Source organism: Natator depressus, chromosome 5 (assembly GCF_965152275.1).
Source record: "Natator depressus isolate rNatDep1 chromosome 5, rNatDep2.hap1, whole genome shotgun sequence".
Lineage (NCBI taxonomy): Eukaryota > Metazoa > Chordata > Testudines > Cheloniidae > Natator > Natator depressus.
The window spans coordinates 5,815,233-5,835,724 of record NC_134238.1 but is presented as its reverse complement, the minus strand read 5'-3'; the positions used below and the strand labels follow the sequence as shown (position 1 = coordinate 5,835,724).

General features: G+C 44.6%; 1 protein-coding gene across 4 annotated transcripts in view; it reads right to left on the bottom strand.

Moving 5' to 3' along the window:
- Positions 1-20,492, bottom strand: part of KIAA1328 (KIAA1328 ortholog) — a 269,075-nt gene that overhangs the window by 240,997 nt on the left and 7,586 nt on the right. For all 4 annotated transcript variants that reach the window (XM_074952292.1, XM_074952291.1, XM_074952290.1 and 1 more), the window contains one exon: positions 13,614-13,705. In XM_074952292.1, the coding sequence (XP_074808393.1) occupies positions 13,614-13,705 (92 nt within the window). The remainder of the gene's footprint in view (positions 1-13,613; positions 13,706-20,492) is intronic.

Below are 20,492 nucleotides of genomic sequence, written 5' to 3'. Positions count from 1 at the left end.
GAATATCTCAGACTCGGCTACCCTGTTCCCCCAGCTAGGAAGCCTCATGTCCCCTAATAAAGATTTCATCCTCAAGCTGTTCCTTAGCCCACAGGCACAGCAAACTCCATTCTGAGCTCCTTCACTCTCACTGACTGAGGACATGAATTCCATTATACAGTATCTGCCTAGTCAGGCAAGGGCATTCTACATTCTGTGACAATGCTATGCACACATAGGAATGTCTGGTCACCCTTTTCAGGTGTGTATAGTAATGTACTTCCAATTAGATGCAGACACCTCGATCTCATTTTGAGATGGCCAAATGGCCTCTGGAAACTTGTGTCTGGGGGCACTACTATACCAGTGCTCTGCCTTTAATTGAAGATTTAATAAAGGGTGAGGGGCTTGATTTTCTAGGGGTGCCCTCTGTCAACTGAGAGAAGACAAACAAAGGTACTTGTCCTCCCAGTGCTGTGAGGAGTAGGACTGCTAATGAATGAGTCTGCAAGGTGTTAGGGGCTTATTCCTTCACCCACTTACTTCCCTGGTCCTTCTCGCATGAACAGAGAGCAACAATACCCGAAGTCCAAAGGTGCAAACAATTCGATGTTTATTGGGGTGAACTTCCAGCAAGCATGATTCCAGTTTCCTTCCTTAGTATCCTCCTTCCCAGCTCTGACACCACAGAGCCTTACTGGTGTCCCTGTTCCCATTCACCCCCCTTAGCAAAACATGATTCCAATTTCCCCACCCCGCATTTCCCCCCCCTTACTTCCTGATTGACTGCAGACTATATAGTAAAACTTGAGTTCTGCTTAGCTATACCTTAAGCAATCATTTTCCTGAAATTTAACTAACCAATCCTAACATATTGTAACATGATTATTTAACCAATTATATCCCACCACCTTAATTAGTTTACACCCAGCAAAATTAATTATACAGCAGACAGAAAATCACAGAACCAGACAGAGATTATACAGGCAAACAATAGGGAAATGGGGACTACAATGATAGAACAACACAGAAATGAGGATTTCACATCCCAGCTATTGATAAGTGAGTTCTTGCCAGACAGGATGCTATCAAACTAAGTTTCCTTTTACATTTTCTAGGCACTTCCCTTTCTCTGGAGGTGATAGGCACCATCAGGACAGGATTGTATTCCTAACAGCCCAATAGCACCTTCTTTTAATGTGACTAGTTTGGAATGTGAGGATGTGACCGGTCGCTTCCCAGCTTATGGCTACCTCTGCTGTTTAACCAAAGGCCTTATACAGTCAGACAGTGATTCTGATTCTCTCTTTTATACCTCTATAACTAGCTAAGTGATAAGAATACACCTAATTAGAGTATAGGCCTTTACAGACCGGCCTGCATATCTATATCCTAACACATGGCATATATATATATCTTATCTGATACTTCTACACACCCAAAATACAACTGAATTCCTTGGCGCCACACACAAAATGTCAAGGCAGGGAGGAAGAATTTGCAGGGTGAGGGTAAAGACAGGAATAAGCAAATCTTGCTACCACAGCTGTGAACTACCGCTTGGCGTCACACATACCATATTCTTAGTGAGGATGCTCCCTATTCATGGAAGCTGTCCATCCTGAGAGTCCTCACAGGTTACAACCCCCCATCCACTATGCCAGATACTGAAGGAGAGTGGGCCCTCAAGACTCTCATATTAGTTACAAAAACATGTTTCGGTCAAGTGTATTCTGTGGCCACTCCCGCCACTCTACTTAGGAAGTCCCAGAGGCAGTGTGGGACAGATAGCTGGCTGATCCTGATTGGAATAACAAAGACTTGGTGGGATAAATCACATGACTGGAGTACTGTCATGGATGGATGGATATAAGCTGTTCAGGAAGGACAGGAAGGGCAGAAAAGGTGGGGGAGTTGCATTGTAAGTAAGAGAGCAGTATGACTGCTCAGAGCTTCAGTATGAAACTGCAGAAAAACCTGAGAGTCTCTGGATTAAGTTTAGAAGTGTGAGCACCAAGGGTGATGTCGTGGTGGGAGTCTGCTATAGACCACCAGCCCAGGGGGATGAGGTGGACGAGGCTTTCTTCCGGGAACTCACGAAAGTTACTAGACCGCACGCCCTGGTTCTCATGGGAGACTTCAATCACCCTGATATCTGCTGGGAGAGCAATACAGCAGCGCATAGACAATCCAGGAAGTTTTTGGAACGTGTAGAGGACAATTTCCTGGTGCAAGTGCTGGAGGAACCAACTAGGGGCAGAGCTCTTCTTGACCTGCTGCTCACAAACCAGGAAGAATTAGAAGGGGAAGCAAAATCGGATGGGAACCTGGGAGGCAGTGACCATGAGATGGTCGAGTTCAGGATCCTGACACAAGGAAGAAAGGAGAGCAGCAGAATACGAATCCTGGACTTCAGAAAAGCAGACTTTGACTCCCTCAGGGAACTGATGGGCAGAATAACATGGGAGGAAAGGAGTCAAGGAGACCTGGCTGTATATTAAAGAATCCTTATTGAGGTTACAGGGACAAACCATCCCGATGTGTAGAAAGAATAGTAAATATGGCAGGCGACCAGCTTGGCTTAACAGTGAAATCTTTGCTGATCTTAAACACAAAAAAGAAGCTTACAAGAAATGGAAGATTGGACAAATGACCAGGAAAGAGTAATAAAAACATTGCTCGGGCATGCAGGAGTGAAATCAGGAAGGCCAAATCACACCTGGAGTTGCAGCTAGCAAGAGATGTTAAGAGTAACAAGAAGGGTTTCTTCAGGTATGTTAGCAATAAGAAGAAAGCCAAGGAAAGTGTGAGCCCCTTACTGAACGAGGGAGGCAACCTAGTGATAGAGGATGTGGAAAAAATTAATGTACTCAATGCTTTTTTTGCCTCTGTCTTCACGCACAAGGTCAACTCCCAGACTACATCACTGGACAGCACAGCATGGGGAGGAGGTGACCAGCCCTCTGTGGAGAAAGAAGTGGTTCGGGCTATTTAGAAAAGCTGGACGAGCACAAGTCCATGGGACTGGATGCGCTGCATCCAAGAGTGCTAAAGGAGTTGGCAGATGTGACTGCAGAGCCATTAGCCATTATCTTTGAAAACTCGTGGCAATCGGGGGAGGTCCCGGATGACTGGAAAAAAGCTAATATAGTGCCCATCTTTAAAAAAGGGAAGGAGGAGGATCCGGGGAACTACAGGCCAGTCAGCCTCACCTCAGTCCCTGGACAAATCATGGAGCAGGTCCTCCAGAAATCAATTCTGAAGCACTTAGAGGAGAGGAAAGTGATCAGGAACAGTCAGCATGGATTCACCAAGGACAAGTCATGCCTGACTACTCTAATTGCCTTCTCTGACAAGATAACTGGCTCTGTGAATGAGGGGAAAGCGGTGGACGTGTTATTCCTTGACTTTAGCAAAGCTTTTGACACGGTCTCCCACAGTATTCTTGCCAGCAAGTTAAAGTAGTATGGGCTGGATGAATGGACTATAAGGTGGATAGAAAGCTGGCTAGATCGTTGGGCTCAATGGATAGTGATCAACGGCTCCATGTCTAGTTGGCAGCCGGTATCAAGCAGCGTGCCCCAAGGGTCGGTCCTGGGGCCAGTTTTGTTCAATATCTTCATTAATGATCTGGAGGATGGCATGGACTGCACCCTCAGCAATTAGCAGATGACACTAAACTGGGAGGAGTGGTAGATACGCTGGAGGGTAGGGATAGGATACAGAGGGACCTAGACAAATTAGAGGATTGGGCCAAAAGAAATCTGATGAGGTTCAACAAGGACAAATGCAGAGTCCTGCACTTAGGACGGAAGACTAGGGACCGAATAGCTAGGCAGCAGTTCTGCAGAAAAGGACCTAGGGGTTACAGTGAACGAGAAGCTGGATATGAGTCAGTGTCCCCTTGTTGCCAAGAAGGCAAACAGCATTTTGGGCTGTATAAGTAGGGGCACTGCCAGCAGATCGAGGGACGTGATCGTTCCCCTCTGTTCGACATTGGTGAGGCCTCATCTGGAGTACTGTGTCCAATTTTGGGCCCCAAACTACAAGAAGGATGTGGAAAAACTGGAAAGCATCCAGTGGAGGGCAACAAAAATGATTAGGGGACTGGAACACATGACTTATGAGGAGACGCTGAGGGAACTGGGATTATTTAGTCTGCAGAAGAGAAGAATGAGTGGGGATTTGATAGTTGCTTTCAACTACCTGAAAGGAGGTTCCAAAGAGGATGGATTTAGACTGTTCTCAGCTGTAGCAGATGACAGAACAAGCAGTAATGGTGTCAAGTTGCAGTGGGGGAGGTTTAGGTTGGATATTAGGAAAAACTTTTTCACTAGGAGGGTGGTGAAGCACTGGAATGCATTACCTAGGGAGACGGTACAATCGCCTTCCTTTGAGGTTTTTAAGGTTAGGTTTGACAAAGCCCAGGCTGGGATGATTTAGTTGGGGACTGGTCCTGCTTTGAGCAGGGATTTGGACTAGATGACCTCCTGAGGTCCCTTCCAACCCGGATATTCTATGATATCTCCTACTGTTCCTCTGGAAGGATCCAGGGCAGTTGTGACCCTATCAAGGAGTGAGAGTGTATGGATCCTGTGTGTTGCCCTCTCCCCATCACTGCTCTGGAAAGCCTGCATCAGTGTGAGGTCACTGAACATCTTCTCTGGCTAATAGGTCTTTGTGGAGAGTAATGGTTTAACTTCCTCCTGCTGGTATAGTTGTGCCTCTTGCATCAGTAAGCCAGAAGCAGCTGCCTGAGTACATGGGAACCTCTGGGTGTTTTTGAAACACCCATGGAGCAGCTAGCCCAATGATCATACCCCACTTGCACTGCTCAGTACACAAAGCACTCTGGTAACTTAGCCATGACTTACCCCAGCTCTAAAATTCCTCAAGGAATCAACAATGAGCAGAGCCCCAGCTGGAACATGAAAGAAAGCCACACGGTGCCTGCAAAACCTTTGGAATGTCTAGCATCAGTCACTATGGACAGTGGAGTGACAAGTCTGTCCAGATTCTCTAGTTAAAGCGAACAGCGCATTGGATGTATTTAAAAGGCACATAAAATACAGAAGATGACACACAGCTGACAGACCAGTTTCATTTGGAATACCCAATCCAGTTCATGTCCCTTTAAGATGTAAAAAAGTTTGGATAGGTACAGAAAAAGACAAAGAGATGGCTAGGACTTACAAGTGACAGAAGAGTGCAAAAACTATAATTATTTAGCCTTGAAAAGAAGATTAGAAGGGATCTGAGTTCCTTCTTTCAACCCGGTCTTAAAATTAAATTTAATCAAGTCCCTAATAGCTAGTGTGTGGTCAACCTTTGAAATTCCCTGCAGCACAGGTTGGAAGCAAATACTGTAGCTGGAATTTTTCCAAAGGACAGGATAATATTATGTCTAACAACATTAGAACTTAGTCAAACTAAGGTAAAGATAATCCTCTTCCATGCTTCAGTATATTAGCTAATCTTCAGCAGAGTCTGGAAGGAATACACACATACTACTCCTGAAGGAAATCTATGCCACTGCACATACGCAGAATTTATGTCCCCCACATATTTCTTTGCTTCCCCACAGAAAAATGACTTTCTGATGGGAAACCAAAAGGAAGCCACAAGAGTAGTCATGCAACCCTCACCAGCAGTATGTTTCGGGTGGCCAGGGCAGCTGGCAGAGAGGTAAATCACTGTGGGGCAGGGGGCAGGACTGAGGAAGACCCCACTAGTGGCTCCTATCCTGTGCTGGGCTCAGCTGCTAGTCCCGGCTGGGCTGGGGAGAACAGGACTTCCTCTTCCCCTGCATGGCATCCGGGGCTGTGTCAGACACCCCCTCCAAATTTCTCCCCCGGCTGTAGGAAGTTCTGCAAATTTCCCTCCCCCATGCTTCCTGCACCCATCGCTCCTCAGCTACAGGGGAAGGGATTACTGTACAGGGAGCTGCTCCTCCATCTGCCCAACCCCTGTGCATCCAGACTCCCTCATACCCAGACCCTCCTGCTGAGATTCACCCACTCCCTCGCACCCAGAACCCCCAACAAACCCCACTCCACTGCACCACCCTGATGAGCCACCCGCCCCGGGAACGCGCTGTACCGAGAGCCAACTAGCTGCACCTGGATCCCCAACCCACTGAGCCCCCAACACCCAGACACCCTTCCTGCTGAGCCCCAACTACCTTCACCTGGACCCTCTTGCAGAGCCCCATTGCAGCCAGAAACCACCACCCCCCAACCCCGCCAACATCCCCTGTGTATCCAGATCCCCCCTGCACCCGGATCCCCCACTGAGGTGCCCGCATCCAGATTGCCTCACACAGAACCCTCTCAACCCACACCTGGATCCCTCCACACTAAGCCCCTCCACACTTGGATCATGCCTTGCTGGCCTGCCTGCCCATATCTGGTGCACCTGGCACAGAGGGGCAGGGCCCTGGGGTGTTTCTGGGGTAGGCCCGGTCCTTACGCTGTGTCAGGGTTGGGTGCAGTCTCATTGCTGAATCCACGTCCCGGGGGGAAGCTGCACAGTGATCTCCCACCTCTGTGCAGCCAGTGGCCTGCGCTCCCCAATGCCATGCTGGAGTCTCCACATTTATTTGAGAAATAAAATTTGCAGAATTTTGCAGATTTTTAAAAAACTGTGTGCAGAATTTAATTTTTTTTTTGTGCAGAATGTACAAAATTGCAAGAGTGACGAGATGAAGACAATCTCCAGTTGCTCCACCAGTCATAAACCATTGCAGAAAAGTCAAGATACCCAATAAGATGGGCCAATAACTTGAGCTATTACAGCAAATCTTGAGTGAAATTCTGACCACTTGCATCAATGGAAGTTCTGCCACTGATTTTATCCCTTCCTTTAGTTTGTCTTGAGATGGGCAGTTATTTACCAAACAATTTCCATCCATGATCCTGTGATAAACATGCAGGAATTATTCTCAGCTACCATGACATTTCCATGCACACAGTGCGGAAGAATCAGGACCTATGAAGTTTCTCTCTGGCCAAATGAGGTTTTGATTTTTTTTTATTATTAATTATTATTAACTGCAAATTCTATCTGGAAGTTTTCCAGTATTTTTCTGGTTCTTTTTCTACTATGAAATATCAAATTATGGAGAGTTTTTTAAAAAAGGTAATGAGGTGAGAGGAGTTAGAGTTTAACTTTCTTATCACTCTTGCAAAGGACTTAATTATATCCAATAAAAATATGATTACGTTTAAAAATAAAAGAACTAAATATAAAATAGTGTTCCACTAATTTTACATTTCAAAATTAATGTTGCTGCACTTTCTATTTTTCTTCAGAGAAATGTCAGGCAGAAATATCAAGCTATCCTCAGGGAAAAATCAAAGCATCTGAGACTTTAAAAGAATCCCAGGTTTAAATGAGTTAGTGCATTGGAATTCAGTTGGGAGCAGTGTATTTTGAGTAAGAATGTAATAGAGGGTTTTTTCATTATTAGATTATTCACCTATACATCAAACAGTGAGACCAGTATCTAGAATAGTTACAGCATTTGACCATTTCTAAGCAGGCTTCAGTGCAATCTATTCTTCATTACAGCCTTAACTAGACGTTCTAACACATGGAGTAGTTAAAAATATAGAGTTGGAAGTTTACTAAAAGATTGTATAGCAAAAATTGGTAACAAGTTATTAGGAGGTAAAGTTTTCCAGTGGATGATGAGAATAAATCAAGAGACACAACATTCCTAGCTGCATCACTGATTTACTGGGTGACATCACTTCATCTCTGTGCCTCAGTTTCTCTATATGAGAAAATAAGGCTAATGATGCTTGCTCACTTTTGCAAAGCATTTTGAGATCTATGGTTAAAAACACCTGAAGTTTTTTAGAATTTGTAGGTACATGTAAAAATGTTTAGGCTAAAATATGACTTTGTATTTTGGACACCATCTTTCACCTCGAAGAATGCAAGAAATTTTACAAAGTGTTCTTTTCTTGAAAAAAAGAAATAGAATACTATGAAAAAATGCCAGCAGCCCAGTGAGAACACCCAACTGAAACATACAATTAGGTAAGGAGCAAATTCCAGGATAAACTTTCTAAAGGTTTTTTTTTTTTTTAAATTGAAAAAAGAGTGAACCTTTTTGTATTATGAAGTCTTTGACAGTGTAAGCACCATCTTACCGTCAACTAGGATTTCCAAAAGAATGCATGCCCTATAATGAAGATTGTGTAAAAAATGGTGCACTTGTTCAAACAGTCAGGTAACTTATGCACATTTAGAGTCCCATGCAGTATGTGTTTTAATCTGAAGTGTTAATGGAGGGGATAAAATCTGTGGGTTTTTTAAATAGTTAATTTAGGAAAAATAAGACCTTATAATGGGAACAGTCAGGTTCTAAATAAACAATCTATATTACCATCTGACAGAAAAATAAGCTTCCTAGGGAAAGTCAAGTACTTGGGATTCACTAGCAACAGACCTCTCCACTGAGCACACGTGGATGCTAAACACCAAGTAAAGTGATTATGATATTCTCAGTGTTATTCTTTAATATTTATGTTATGGTAGCAGCTTGAGGCTCAATCAGGATTAAGGCACAATGGTGCTTTGGGCAATACAAACACATGGACCCTGCCCTAGAGAGCTTACACAGCAAAAAATATCCAATTTTTTTTTGTTTTACCATCAAGAGCAAACAAGCAGATACTCAGTAAAACTTCTGAAAGGTTATAAGTATGCAATGCTGGTGATCATCACCAACTGCCTTTAATACATGGAAGAAACAAGGTCCATCTTAAATTTTAGCCTAACATAACATTACCAAATGTTCTTTCCCTCCTTTTTAAATGGAAACTAGAACAGGGTGACTCCTCAGGTCTTTCATTTCATTTTTCATCTTTGTGTGGTGAGGAGACTCCAATTTTTTTCGATCATGGTGGGAGGGAAGTTAAAACATGTAAGAGGTGAGACAGATTGCTTATTTGCACAGTACAGTGATGGTCACATAACCACCACCCTATACCAGAAACCTACTGACCGCTGTACTTACCTACATGCCTCCAGCTTCCATCCAGGACACATCGTACAATCCATTGTCTACAGCCAAATGCTAAGATACAACCGCATTTGCTCCAACCCCTCAGACAAAGACAAACACCTACAAGATCTTTATCAAGTATTCTTAAAACTACAATACCCACCTGGGGAAGTGAGGAAAGACTGACAGAGCAAGACGGGTACCCAGAAGTCACCTACTACAGGACAGGCCCAACAAGGAAAACAACAGAACACCACTGGCCATCATGTACAGCCCCCAGCTAAAACCTCTCTAGAATCATAGAATATCAGGGTTGGAAGGGACCTCAGGAGGTCATCTAGTCCAACCCCCTGCTCAAAGCAGGACCAATCCCCAATCAAATCATCCCAGCCAAGGCTCTGTCAAGCCTGACCTTAAGAACTTCCAAGGAAGGAGATTCTACCACCTCCCTAGGTAACGCATTCCAGTGTTTCACCACCCTCCTAGTGAAAAAGTTTTTCCTAATATCCAACCTAAACCTCCCCAACTGCAACTTGAGACCATTACTCCTTGTCCTGTCATCTTCTACCACTGAGAATAGTCTAGAACCATCCTCTCTGGAACCACCTCTCAGGTAGTTGAAAGCAGCTATCAAATCCCCCCTCATTCTTCTCTTCCGCAGACTAAACAATCCCAGTTCCCTCAGCCTCTCCTCATAAGTCATGTGTTCCAGACCCCTAATCATTTTTGTTGCCCTTCGCTGGACTCTCTCCAATTTATCCACATCCTTCTTGTAGTGTGGGGCCCCAAACTGGACACAGTACTCCAGATGAGGCCTCACCAATGTCGAATAGAGGGGAACGATCACGTCCCTCGATCTGCTCGCTATGCCCCTACTTATACATCCCAAAATGCCATTGGCCTTCTTGGCAACAAGGGCACACTGCTGACTCATATCCAGCTTCTCGTCCACTGTAACCCCTAGGTCCTTTTCCGCAGAACTGCTGCCTAGCCATTCGGTTCCTAGTCTGTAGCTGTGCATTGGGTTCTTCCGTCCTAAGTGCAGGACTCTGCACTTGTCCTTCTTGAACCTCATTAGATTTCTTTTGGCCCAATCCTCCAATTTGTCTAGGTCCCTCTGTATCCTACCTCTGCCCTCCAGCGTATCTACCACTCCTCCCAGTTTAGTATCATCCGCAAATTTGCTAAGAGTGCAATCCACACCATCCTCCAGATCATTTATGAAGATATTGAACAAAACCGGCCCCAGGACCGACCCCTGGGGCACTCCACTTGACACCGGCTGCCAACTAGACATGGAGCCATTGATCACTACCCGTTGAGCCCGACAATCTAGCCAACTTTCTACCCACCTTATAGTACATTCATCCAGCCCATACTTCTTTAACTTGCTGACAAGAATACTGTGGGAGACCGTGTCAAAAGCTTTGCTAAAGTCAAGAAACAATACATCCACTGCTTTCCCTTCATCCACAGAATCAGTAATCTCTTCATAGAAGGCGATTAGATTAGTCAGGCATGACCTTCCCTTGGTGAATCCATGCTGACCATTCCTGATCACTTTCCTCTCGTGTAAGTGCTTCAGGATTGATTCCTTGAGGACCTGCTCCATGATTTTTCCGGGGACTGAGGTGAGGCTGACTGGCCTGTAGTTCCCAGGATCCTCCTTCTTCCCTTTTTTTAAGATTGGCACTACATTAGCCTTTTTCCAGTCATCTGGGACTTCCCCCGTTCGCCACGAGTTTTCAAAGATAATGGCCAATGGCTCTGCAATCACATCCGCCAATTCCTTTAGCACTCTCGGATGCAACTCGTCCGGCCCCATGGACTTGTGCACGTCCAGCTTTTCTAAATAGTCCCTAACCACCTCTTTCTCCACAGAGGGCTGGCCATCTACTCCCCATGTTGCGATGCCCAGCGCAGCAGTCTGGGAGCTGTCCTTGTTAGTGAAGACAGAGGCAAAAAAAGCATTGAGCACATTAGCTTTTTCCACATCCTCTGTCACTAGGTTGCCTCCCTCATTCAGTAAGGGGCCCACACTTTCCTTGGCTTTCTTCTTGTTGCCAACAGACATGAAGAAACCCGTCTTGTTACTCTTGACATCTCTTGCTAGCTGCAGCTCCAGGTGCGATTTGGCCCTCCTGATTTCATTCCTACATGCCCGAGCAATATTTTTATACTCTTCCCTGGTCATATGTCCAACCTTCCACTTCTTGTAAGCTTCTTTTTTATGTTTAAGATCCGCTAGGATTTCACCATTAAGCCAAGCTGGTCGCCTGCCATATTTACTATTCTTTCGACTCATCGGGATGGTTTGTCCCTGTAACCTCAACAGGGATTCCTTGAAATACAGCCAGCTCTCCTGGACTCCTTTCCCCTTCATGTTAGTCCCCCAGGGGATCCTACCCATCCGCTCCCTGAGGGAGTCGAAGTCTGCTTTCCTGAAGTCCAGGGTCCGTATCCTGCTGCTTACCTTTCTTCCCTGTGTCAGGATCCTGAACTTGACCATCTCATGGTCACTGCCTCCCAGATTCCCATCCACTTTTGCTTCCCCCACTAATTCTTCCCTGTTTGTGAGCAGCAGGTCAAGAAAAGCCCCCCCCCAGTTGGCTCGTCTAGCACTTGCACCAGGAAATTGTCCCCTACGCTTTCCAAAATCTTCCTGGATTGTCTATGCACCGCTGTATTGCTCTCCCAGCAAATATCAGGAAAATTAAAGTCACCCATTAGAACCAGGGCGTGCGATCTAGTAGCTTCTGCGAGTTGCCGGAAGAAAGCCTCATCCACCTCATCCCCCTGGTCCGGTGGTCTGTAGCAGACCCCCACCACTACATCACTCTTGTTACTCACACTTCTAAACTTAATCCAGAGACACTCAGGTTTTTCTGCAGTTTCGTACCGGAGCTCTGATCAGTCAGTCATACTGCTCCCTTACATACAGTGCTACTCCCCCACCTTTTCTGCCCTGCCTGTCCTTCCTGAACAGTTTATAACCATCCATGACAGTACTCCAGTCATGTGAGTTATCCCAACAAGTCTCTGTTATTCCAATCACGTCATAATTCCTTGACATCACCAGGACCTCCAGTTCTCCCTGCTTGTTTCCAAGGCTTTGTGCATTCGTATATAAGCACTTGAGATAACCTGCTGATCGCCCCTCATTCTCAGTATGAGGCAGGAGCCCTCCCCTCACAGACGTTCCTGCCTGTGCTTCCTCCCGGTATCCCGTTTTCCCACTTACCTTAGGGCTTTGGTCTCCTTCCCCCGGTGAACCTAGTATAAAGCTCTCCTTACTAGGTTAGCCAACCTGCTCACAAAGATGCTCTTCCCTCTCTTCGTAAGATGGAGCCCGTCTCTGCCCAGCACTCCTCCTTCATGGAGGAGCACTGCAAAGCTTCATGCTCTAGCACATCAACGATCTACAACCTATCCTGGGAAACGATCCCTCACTCTCACAGACCTTGGGAGGCAGTCCAGTCCTCGCTTACAGACAGTCCTCCCAGCCTGAAGCAAATACTCACCAGCAACTATACACCACACCACAGCAACACTAACCCAGGAACCAATCCCTGTAACAAACCCCATTGCCTACTCTGTCCCCATATCTACTCTAGCAACATTATCAGAGGACCCAACCACGTGAGCCAAACCATCAGGGGCTCATTCACCTGCACATCTACTTATGTGATATATGCCATCATGTGCCAGAAATGCCCCTCTGCCATGTAAATTGGCCAAACTGGACAGTCTCTACATAAAAGAATAAATGGACACAAATCAGACATCAGGAATGGTAACATACAAAAGCCAATAGGAGAACACTTCAATCTCCCTGGACATTCTATAACAGATTTAAAAATAGCCATCCTGCAAAGAAAAAACTTCAAAAACAGACTTCAAAGAGAAACTGCAGAGCTACAATTCATTTGCAAACTTAACACCATTAGTTTGGGCTTGAATAGGGACTGGGAGTGGCTAGCTCACTACAAAAGCAATTTTCTCTCTCTTGGTATTGACACCTCCTCATCAATTATTGGGAGTGGACCACATCCACCCTGACTGAATTGTCAACACTGGTTCTCCACCTGTAAGGTAACTCCCCTTCTCTTCATGTGCCAGGATATTGATGCCTGCATCTGTAATTTTCACTTCATGTTTCGGAAGAAGTGGATACCCACGAAAGCTTATGGTCCTACCTCTAAATGGTAGGTCTCTTAGAACTTGCTCCTCTGGCAGATGAGCACTGCAAAGTTTCATACCAGCAAAGTTTGTGATTTCAAAAAACAAAGGAAATAACTGAAATAATTTAATATTTTCTTTTACACACAAGAGGAAAGAGCCCTTGTTGCAATTAAGGCCATGATCCTGTAACTAGCTCTGTGTGAACAGGCTCCTGCAGTTTGCAGGATGAAGGCCTAATAGCTCAGTGCCACCTATCTTTTTTTTGGTCAGGGGAGTAAGGGAACATTACTGGGTCTCCTGCTTGCTGAAGTCTCTTCCAGCAAGAGCAATCACTTTATGCTTATGTCTATTTAATAAAGATGAAGTTCTAAGATGTTTGGCATTAACTCAAAGAATGACGCTCCCTAAACATAATGCATTTTCAGGTGAAGCTTCTCACCTGGCAAGTTCTTTAATTAAGTTCGCAATGCGTCTCTTGTCCTCGGGACATAAATCCTTTAAAGAAGCACTCTTCACTCCTCCATTAGTGACCTGAAAAGTAAAATCTGCATTTTAAAATGCAATAGTTTATACAGAACAAGTATTTCTGAAGCTATTAAAAGCATTTCAGGATGTAATGGTTAGAAAATGATGCTAAACAAACTCAGACTGGAAATGCAGTGCCTATTTTTAACTTTAAGGGTAATTAACCATTGGAACAATTTACCACATTTTGTGGTGGATTCTTCTAAAAAAAAGACATGCTCTAATTCAACCACAAGTTACTGGGCTCAATTCAGGGTTTGCTCCGCAAAGTTCTCTGGCTCCCATTATGAAGGAGATTCAATTAGATAATCAAAATGGTCCCCTGTGGACTACAAATCTAGGATTATATTTGTATTGTGATTGCACTCAAAGTGACTGATCAAAATCAGGAACTCATTGTGTGGCTTTACACAGGAGTCAGAGAGAGCAACAGGAATGCAACATACAAGCAGTGATCAGGGTGATATCAGGATAGGTATCTTGTTAGCTCCATTGTGTTTTGTTTATTTAGAAACACACACCAAACTGAGTTACCACCACTCCACTAGCCAGTGTTAATTCTTTTTTATTAGATTTAAAATCTACACTATACTCAACTGCTTCTCAATCGCTGCCAACCTTGCCCCACAAACAAGAATAATTTTTAAATCTAATCTACCATGCTTTCATCTTCTTTCTGAGACAGTCCACTCCTATATTTCATCTAAATAAATGGATGCAATTGGTATCCATGTCCACCAGAGGGCATACACAGTTTATAGTTTAAAACTCCATTCTTAGCATATCACTATTATTGTCATTGCATATAATTAGGCTTGGAAGGATTAGATTATTACTGGTAAATGTTGATTTCACCATGCATATATAAACCAATGAAAAAATATTTCCACCGATGATCAAAATTTACAGATAGGCAAGGAAAACATCATTTGAGAACTTACAGTTTGATTTAAGGGTATCTACTTTGTATATTGACATGTGAGGTTGTCACTTTGTACTTTAACAATTATAAAACTAACTTTTTGATTCTCAATATCTGCTGTCATTAAATAATTGTCTGACCTGTACATAATTTCCCACAACTGAATATTAAATTGTAAAAATCTAAATAAGTGCTTAAAGAGAGACACTATCCATCAAAATTATTTTTTTTAAAAAATTGAATTCTGCAAAGCCTGCATATAATTGTGGATATTTCCATGGGTTCTTCCACTGAACTCCAAGTTTGCCCTTACTTAGTAAAAGAACAACTTTATACAGCTAGTGACTGAGTTATCCAAGGCCTGTGCCAGGCACTCTCATACTACAGTGATGAGCTCACTATAAGAACCTATATGGAATAGAAAGCGATCCAAAGAGGAGGTGGAGATTGTATTATTTTTAATCCAAATTATTTACTCCAAGAATTTGGTAGTAATAAAATAGAAATCAAACTAAGTGGAAGTAATGACAAATACTCAAGAATGTGTTTTCAGTGTGCTAGATCTTTACATACATGTAATAAAACCTGCAAGTTCCTATATGCTTGAGTAGAAGACTGGAGAGCTCTAAACCTTGATGATCATCAGATGATGTAGTCATATCATATAACATAACATTCTTTCCATTCTACTAGTATCTCAGGAGAATGTTAAATAGCAGCTACTACAGTTAGACAATTTTAAACCAGCAGACCCAGATAACTTGCATCTGAGAGTTTTTAAAAAGCTGCCTGAGGGAGTTTGCTGGACTGCTAATGTTGATTTTCAACAAGTCTTGGAGCACTGGGAAAGTTTCAGAAGACTGGAAGAAAGCTAATGTTGTGCCAATACACCTCTACCCCGATATAACGCGACCCGATATAACACGAATTCGGATATAACGCAGTAAAGCAGCCCTCGGGGGGGGGGGGGCTGCGCACTCCTGTGGATCAAAGCAAGTTCGATATAATGCGGTTTCACCTATAAGGCGGTAAGATTTTTTGGCTCCCGAGGACAGTGTTATATCTGGGCAGAGGTGTATTTAAAAAGGGTAAATGGGATGATCTGGAAAATTATAGGTCTGTTAGTCTGACATCGATCCCAGAAGGATAATGGATGGCTGAAACAGGACTCAATTAATAAATAACTAGAGGGTAATATAATTAATGCCAATCAACATGGGTTTATTTTGAGAAAAGATCCTGTCTAACTAACTTGATTTTTTTTAAGAGATTACAAATTTGGTTAATAAAGGTAATAGTGTTGATGTAATATATCTGGACTTCTCTAAGGCATGATATTTTGACTGAAAACCAAAAAGGTATAAAAATAACATGGCACGCATGGTCTCAAAATGTAACTGTAAACAGGGAATCACCATTGAATGGGTGAGTTTCTAATGTTATCCCACAGGGATTGGTTCTTGGGCTCTATGCTATTTAACATTTTTATTAACGACCTGGAAGAAAACAAAATCATCACTGATAAAGTCTTCAGATGACACAAACGTTGGAGAAGTGGTAAATAATGGAGAACAGGTCACTGATTCAGAACGATCTGGAATGCCTGGTAAACTGGGCAAAAGCAAAGAACATGCATTTTAATAAGGCTAAATGTATAATCTGGGAACAAAGAACGTGGACAATACGTACAAGATGCGGAACTTTATCCTGGGAAGAAGCTAATCTGAAAAAGATTTGGGGCTCATGGTAGATAACCAGCTGAACATGAGCTTCCGGTGTGACTGTGTGGCCAAAGGGACTAACGTGATCCTTGGATGCATAAACATGGGAATTCTAGAGTAGGAGTACAGAGGTGGTTTGACCTCTGTATTTTGCACTGGTGTGACCACTACTTTGTCTAGTTCTGGGGCCCACAATGCTTTGTCTAGTTCTGGGGCCCACAATTCAGGAAGAACGTAGATAAATTAGAGAGGGTTCAGAGAAGAGCCACGAGAATTATTCAAGGATTAGAAAACATGCTTTATAGTGACAGACTCAAGGAGCTCAATTAATTTTAGTTAAAGAGAAGGTTAATGGTTGAGTTGATTTCAGACGACAAGTACCTACATGGGGGGAAAATATTTAATAATAGGATCTCCAATCTAAGAGAGAAAGGTATAAAACAATCCAATGGCTGGAAGTTGAAACTAGACAAAATTCAGACTGGAAAGAAGGCATGTACTTTTGACAACACTGTTCAACCACTGGAACGATTTACCAAGGGTCTGTGTTCCCTCTACGCTGCGAGGTCGCATGGCCGCCCAGAATTGAATCAAGTGCCACGCATTTCATTAGCAGAGCCGCACACATCCAGCAGCACGTGTTCAGGTGTCCCGCCCTGTGCTACTCTGCAGCCACGTTGCTCCTGCCCTCTGCCTCGGAGCCTTTGGTCAGCTGCTCCCGGGACCCTCCCGCTTGCTGTGCAGAACAGGGACAGACGGGAGCGCTGATATCACGGTGTCCCCCTCCCCCCACCCATGTACCCCATCTCTGCAGAGCAGGGGAGGGGGGCCAGGGTTCAGGAGCAGGAGAGCTGCTGCGGCCTGAAGGAGCCTTCTGGTGAGTAAGTGCCTTAAAGAGGCAGCACACGGTCTCCCCAGCAGCTAGCTAGCTAGCTCGCGCGCTCTCTCACTCACTCACCTCCCAACACATACTTGTGTTGTTGTTGTTACTTCTTGGTACTTCCTGCAATGCATATAAATTCTCTGTAATTTTATTCTTTCAAAATGCTGTTATTTTAGTTTCTGGACTGGTCTATGCCTTTCATAAATTTAATTCTTTGAACAGTGAGTTCTAAAATGCCTAGCCTGTCCTAGCTGAAGTAATTATCCCTGTGGTAACTTTTTAAAAATCTATATTATGGTTTTTTCTTTCTACTGGTGGCGCACATGACCTCGATATTGGTGCACATAACAAAATTCATTCCACACATGGATAGAAAAAATTAGAGAGAACATTGCCAAGTGTCATGGTGGATTCCCCATCACTGACTATTTTTAAATCAAGATTGGATGTTTTTGCTAAAAAGATCTTGTCCAGAATGATTCCTTTTAAATGAGAGCAGGTCTATGGCCTGTGCAATACAGGTCAGGCCAGATGATCCCAGTGGTCCTTTCTGGCCTTGAAATCTATACATCTGTGAATTATGGGTGTTACTAAGTGTACACCGTACTTAATAATCCCACCCTCAAAGACCTCACAATTAAACTGGGGCAAATTTACTACAAAGTACAAGACAGAATAAGTGTTGAAAGTATGAAGCAAACAACAACAAGTTTAACCTTCCCGGACAGTGAATGCTTCTCTGTCTCCTTGTTAGCAGTAATGGGAGTTAAGTGTACACACCAAGGAGAAAACATGCCCTTCAATCTTCAGATTGTTTCAAACCAGTCTTCAAAAGCTAATAAAACGATTACTGTAAGTAGCCTAATAGAAAGACAGGCGATGTTCTTATGCAGAGTTATGTTATTCTACACCCTAAGCTCTAAAATGACCCTCATTCATAGCCTTTTAATTTTTATTTAAATTAAATACATTTCCTTTGTTAAAACTTTGAGTTTCAGGCTGCAGGTTCCTTTGATCTGACTACCCCACAGTAAGGTTGCCGGGAGTCTCCCAGAATCAGGCTCTATCTCCCAGAGGCTACTGAGGCCAAAATAGGAGACTTTAGGCGCTAAAAGTCCGGCGGGGCTTAGGCAGGCTCCCTACTTATCCTGGCTCCGCACCGCTCCCGGAAGCAGCCAGCACACCCCTGCAACCCCTGGGGAGGGGGCAGAGGGTCTCCATGAGCTGCCCCCGACCCGAGTGCAAACTCCGCAGCGCCCAATGGCTAGGAACTGCGGCCAATGGGAGCTGCGGGGGCGGTGCCTGTGGGCAGGGGCAGCACGCGGAGACCCCCTGATCAACCCCGCCTAGGAGCTGCTGCCAGAGGGATGGGCTGTCGCTTTTGGGAGCCACCTGAGGTAAGCCCCGCCCGGCTGGAGCCCACGCCCCTCACCCCCTCCTGCACCCCAACCCCCTGCCCCAGCCCAGAGCCTGTACCCAAACTCCCTCCAAGAGCTTGCACCCTGCACCCCCTCCTGCACCCCAACTCCCTGCCTCAGCCTGGTGAAAGTGAGGGAGGGTGAGGGAGAGCGAGTGACAGAGGGAGGGGGGATACAGTGAGCAGTGGGTGGGGTCTCAGAGAAGGGGCGGGGTAGAGATGTGGCCTTGGGGAAGGGGCAGGGCAAGGGTGTTTGGATTTGTGTGATTAGACAGTTGGCAACCCTACTCCACAGCGTGGCACAGACCATGAAGGCATCCCCCAAGCCCATGTAAACTGCACAGGTGGATTTAGGGGATGAAGAAGGAGCCAGACAAGCTTGTCTTTGCACATTCATAGTCCACACCTCAGATTTGTACCTCAACACATATCAAGGTCCGGAATTCTTAACAGTATAACTACCCTTTAAAAAGAGAATGAGAAGGTCATTGTCTCCACACACAAATGAAAATACAGGCCAAGTTCTACCCAGGTTTACATCTTGTCCAACCCTACTGAATCAGTCAGGGCAAAACATGGCCTTAGGCTAGTATTTTGCATTTATACAGCATCTTTCATCCCCCCAAATCCCAAAGCCCTTCATAAAAACATGCCCATACACCATCATATTTGCTATGAATACCTAGATCTGCTATGAATACTCAGATATGTGAATGATGAAAGACCAAGTCAACTCTGCTAGGATTCATATTAGAGGGGAACACAATTCATTTTTTTTCAATGCAGTGTTCTGGCATCTCACCTCTGACTAGCTGTAACTGAAATATAACAAAGTAAAGGGGTCAGTTCTTCCTTCGATACTTAATACCTCTGACGCAATGGGCAGTGGCCATCGTGACTCTAGGAGCAAAGAAACCTTGCAAAACTTCACCTGACTGTAGCAAGTAAAATATCATGAGATTTCTTTTTCCTTTATCATGGAAAGGGTAAGCCTGGACTGTTACGTCTCCATAAGGATTCTCCAAGGTAAGACAACAAGAGAGCCCACTGCAAAAAGATTATGACCTAGTTTCCATCCCTCTTTATTATTATTATTATTTATATAGTGGGAACAGCTAGGAGGCTCAAGGGCGGGGTCAAGGCCGATCAGCACCACAAGCTGTATAACACAACAAAAAGACAATCCCACCCCAAACAATTCACAATCTAAGCATCAGATGAAAGAAACACAAGGTGAGACTTATGGACAATACAAGAAGCAATGGTCACAGCACAGCAGCTGCCTAACTGTTGTCAAGCATTCTGTAGAAACACAGCAGGGGAGAGTTTTAAGGAGGGATTTGAAGAACAAGCTCACCTTGTGTGTGTTTATCGAGAGCAGCTTCCATGTATAAGGGGAAGCATGGGAGAAAGCACCAAAGTGCTTGTTGGAAAACTGGGCAGTCAAGACTGGCATCACTGGCAGAGCGCAGGCAGGAGTTAAAAGCTCAAATGCATATAAGTAGTGATAAGTAGGGTGGAGATAGGCCATGAAGGGCCTTAAAGGTAAAACAAGTAGTTATTATTAAGGCTATGATTTAGTCATGGCAGTTACGGATTCCGTGACTTTGCTGAACCTCCGTGACTTCTAGAGCTTCAGGAGGCGGCGGCGGCGGGACTGTGTCCTACAACGGGGCTAGCTGGAACAAGGACCCTGCAGCCCCAGCCCCGCGGCTTCCTCTGGGGGCCGCAGCCAGGCTGGGGGCTGAAGCCTGGGCCATGCACCCAGCCCTGCGGCGTCCCATGGGCTGTAGCAGGGGCCACGCGCCAAAGCCCCGCAGCGTCCTGGGTTTGGCTGGGCTGCCCCCCCT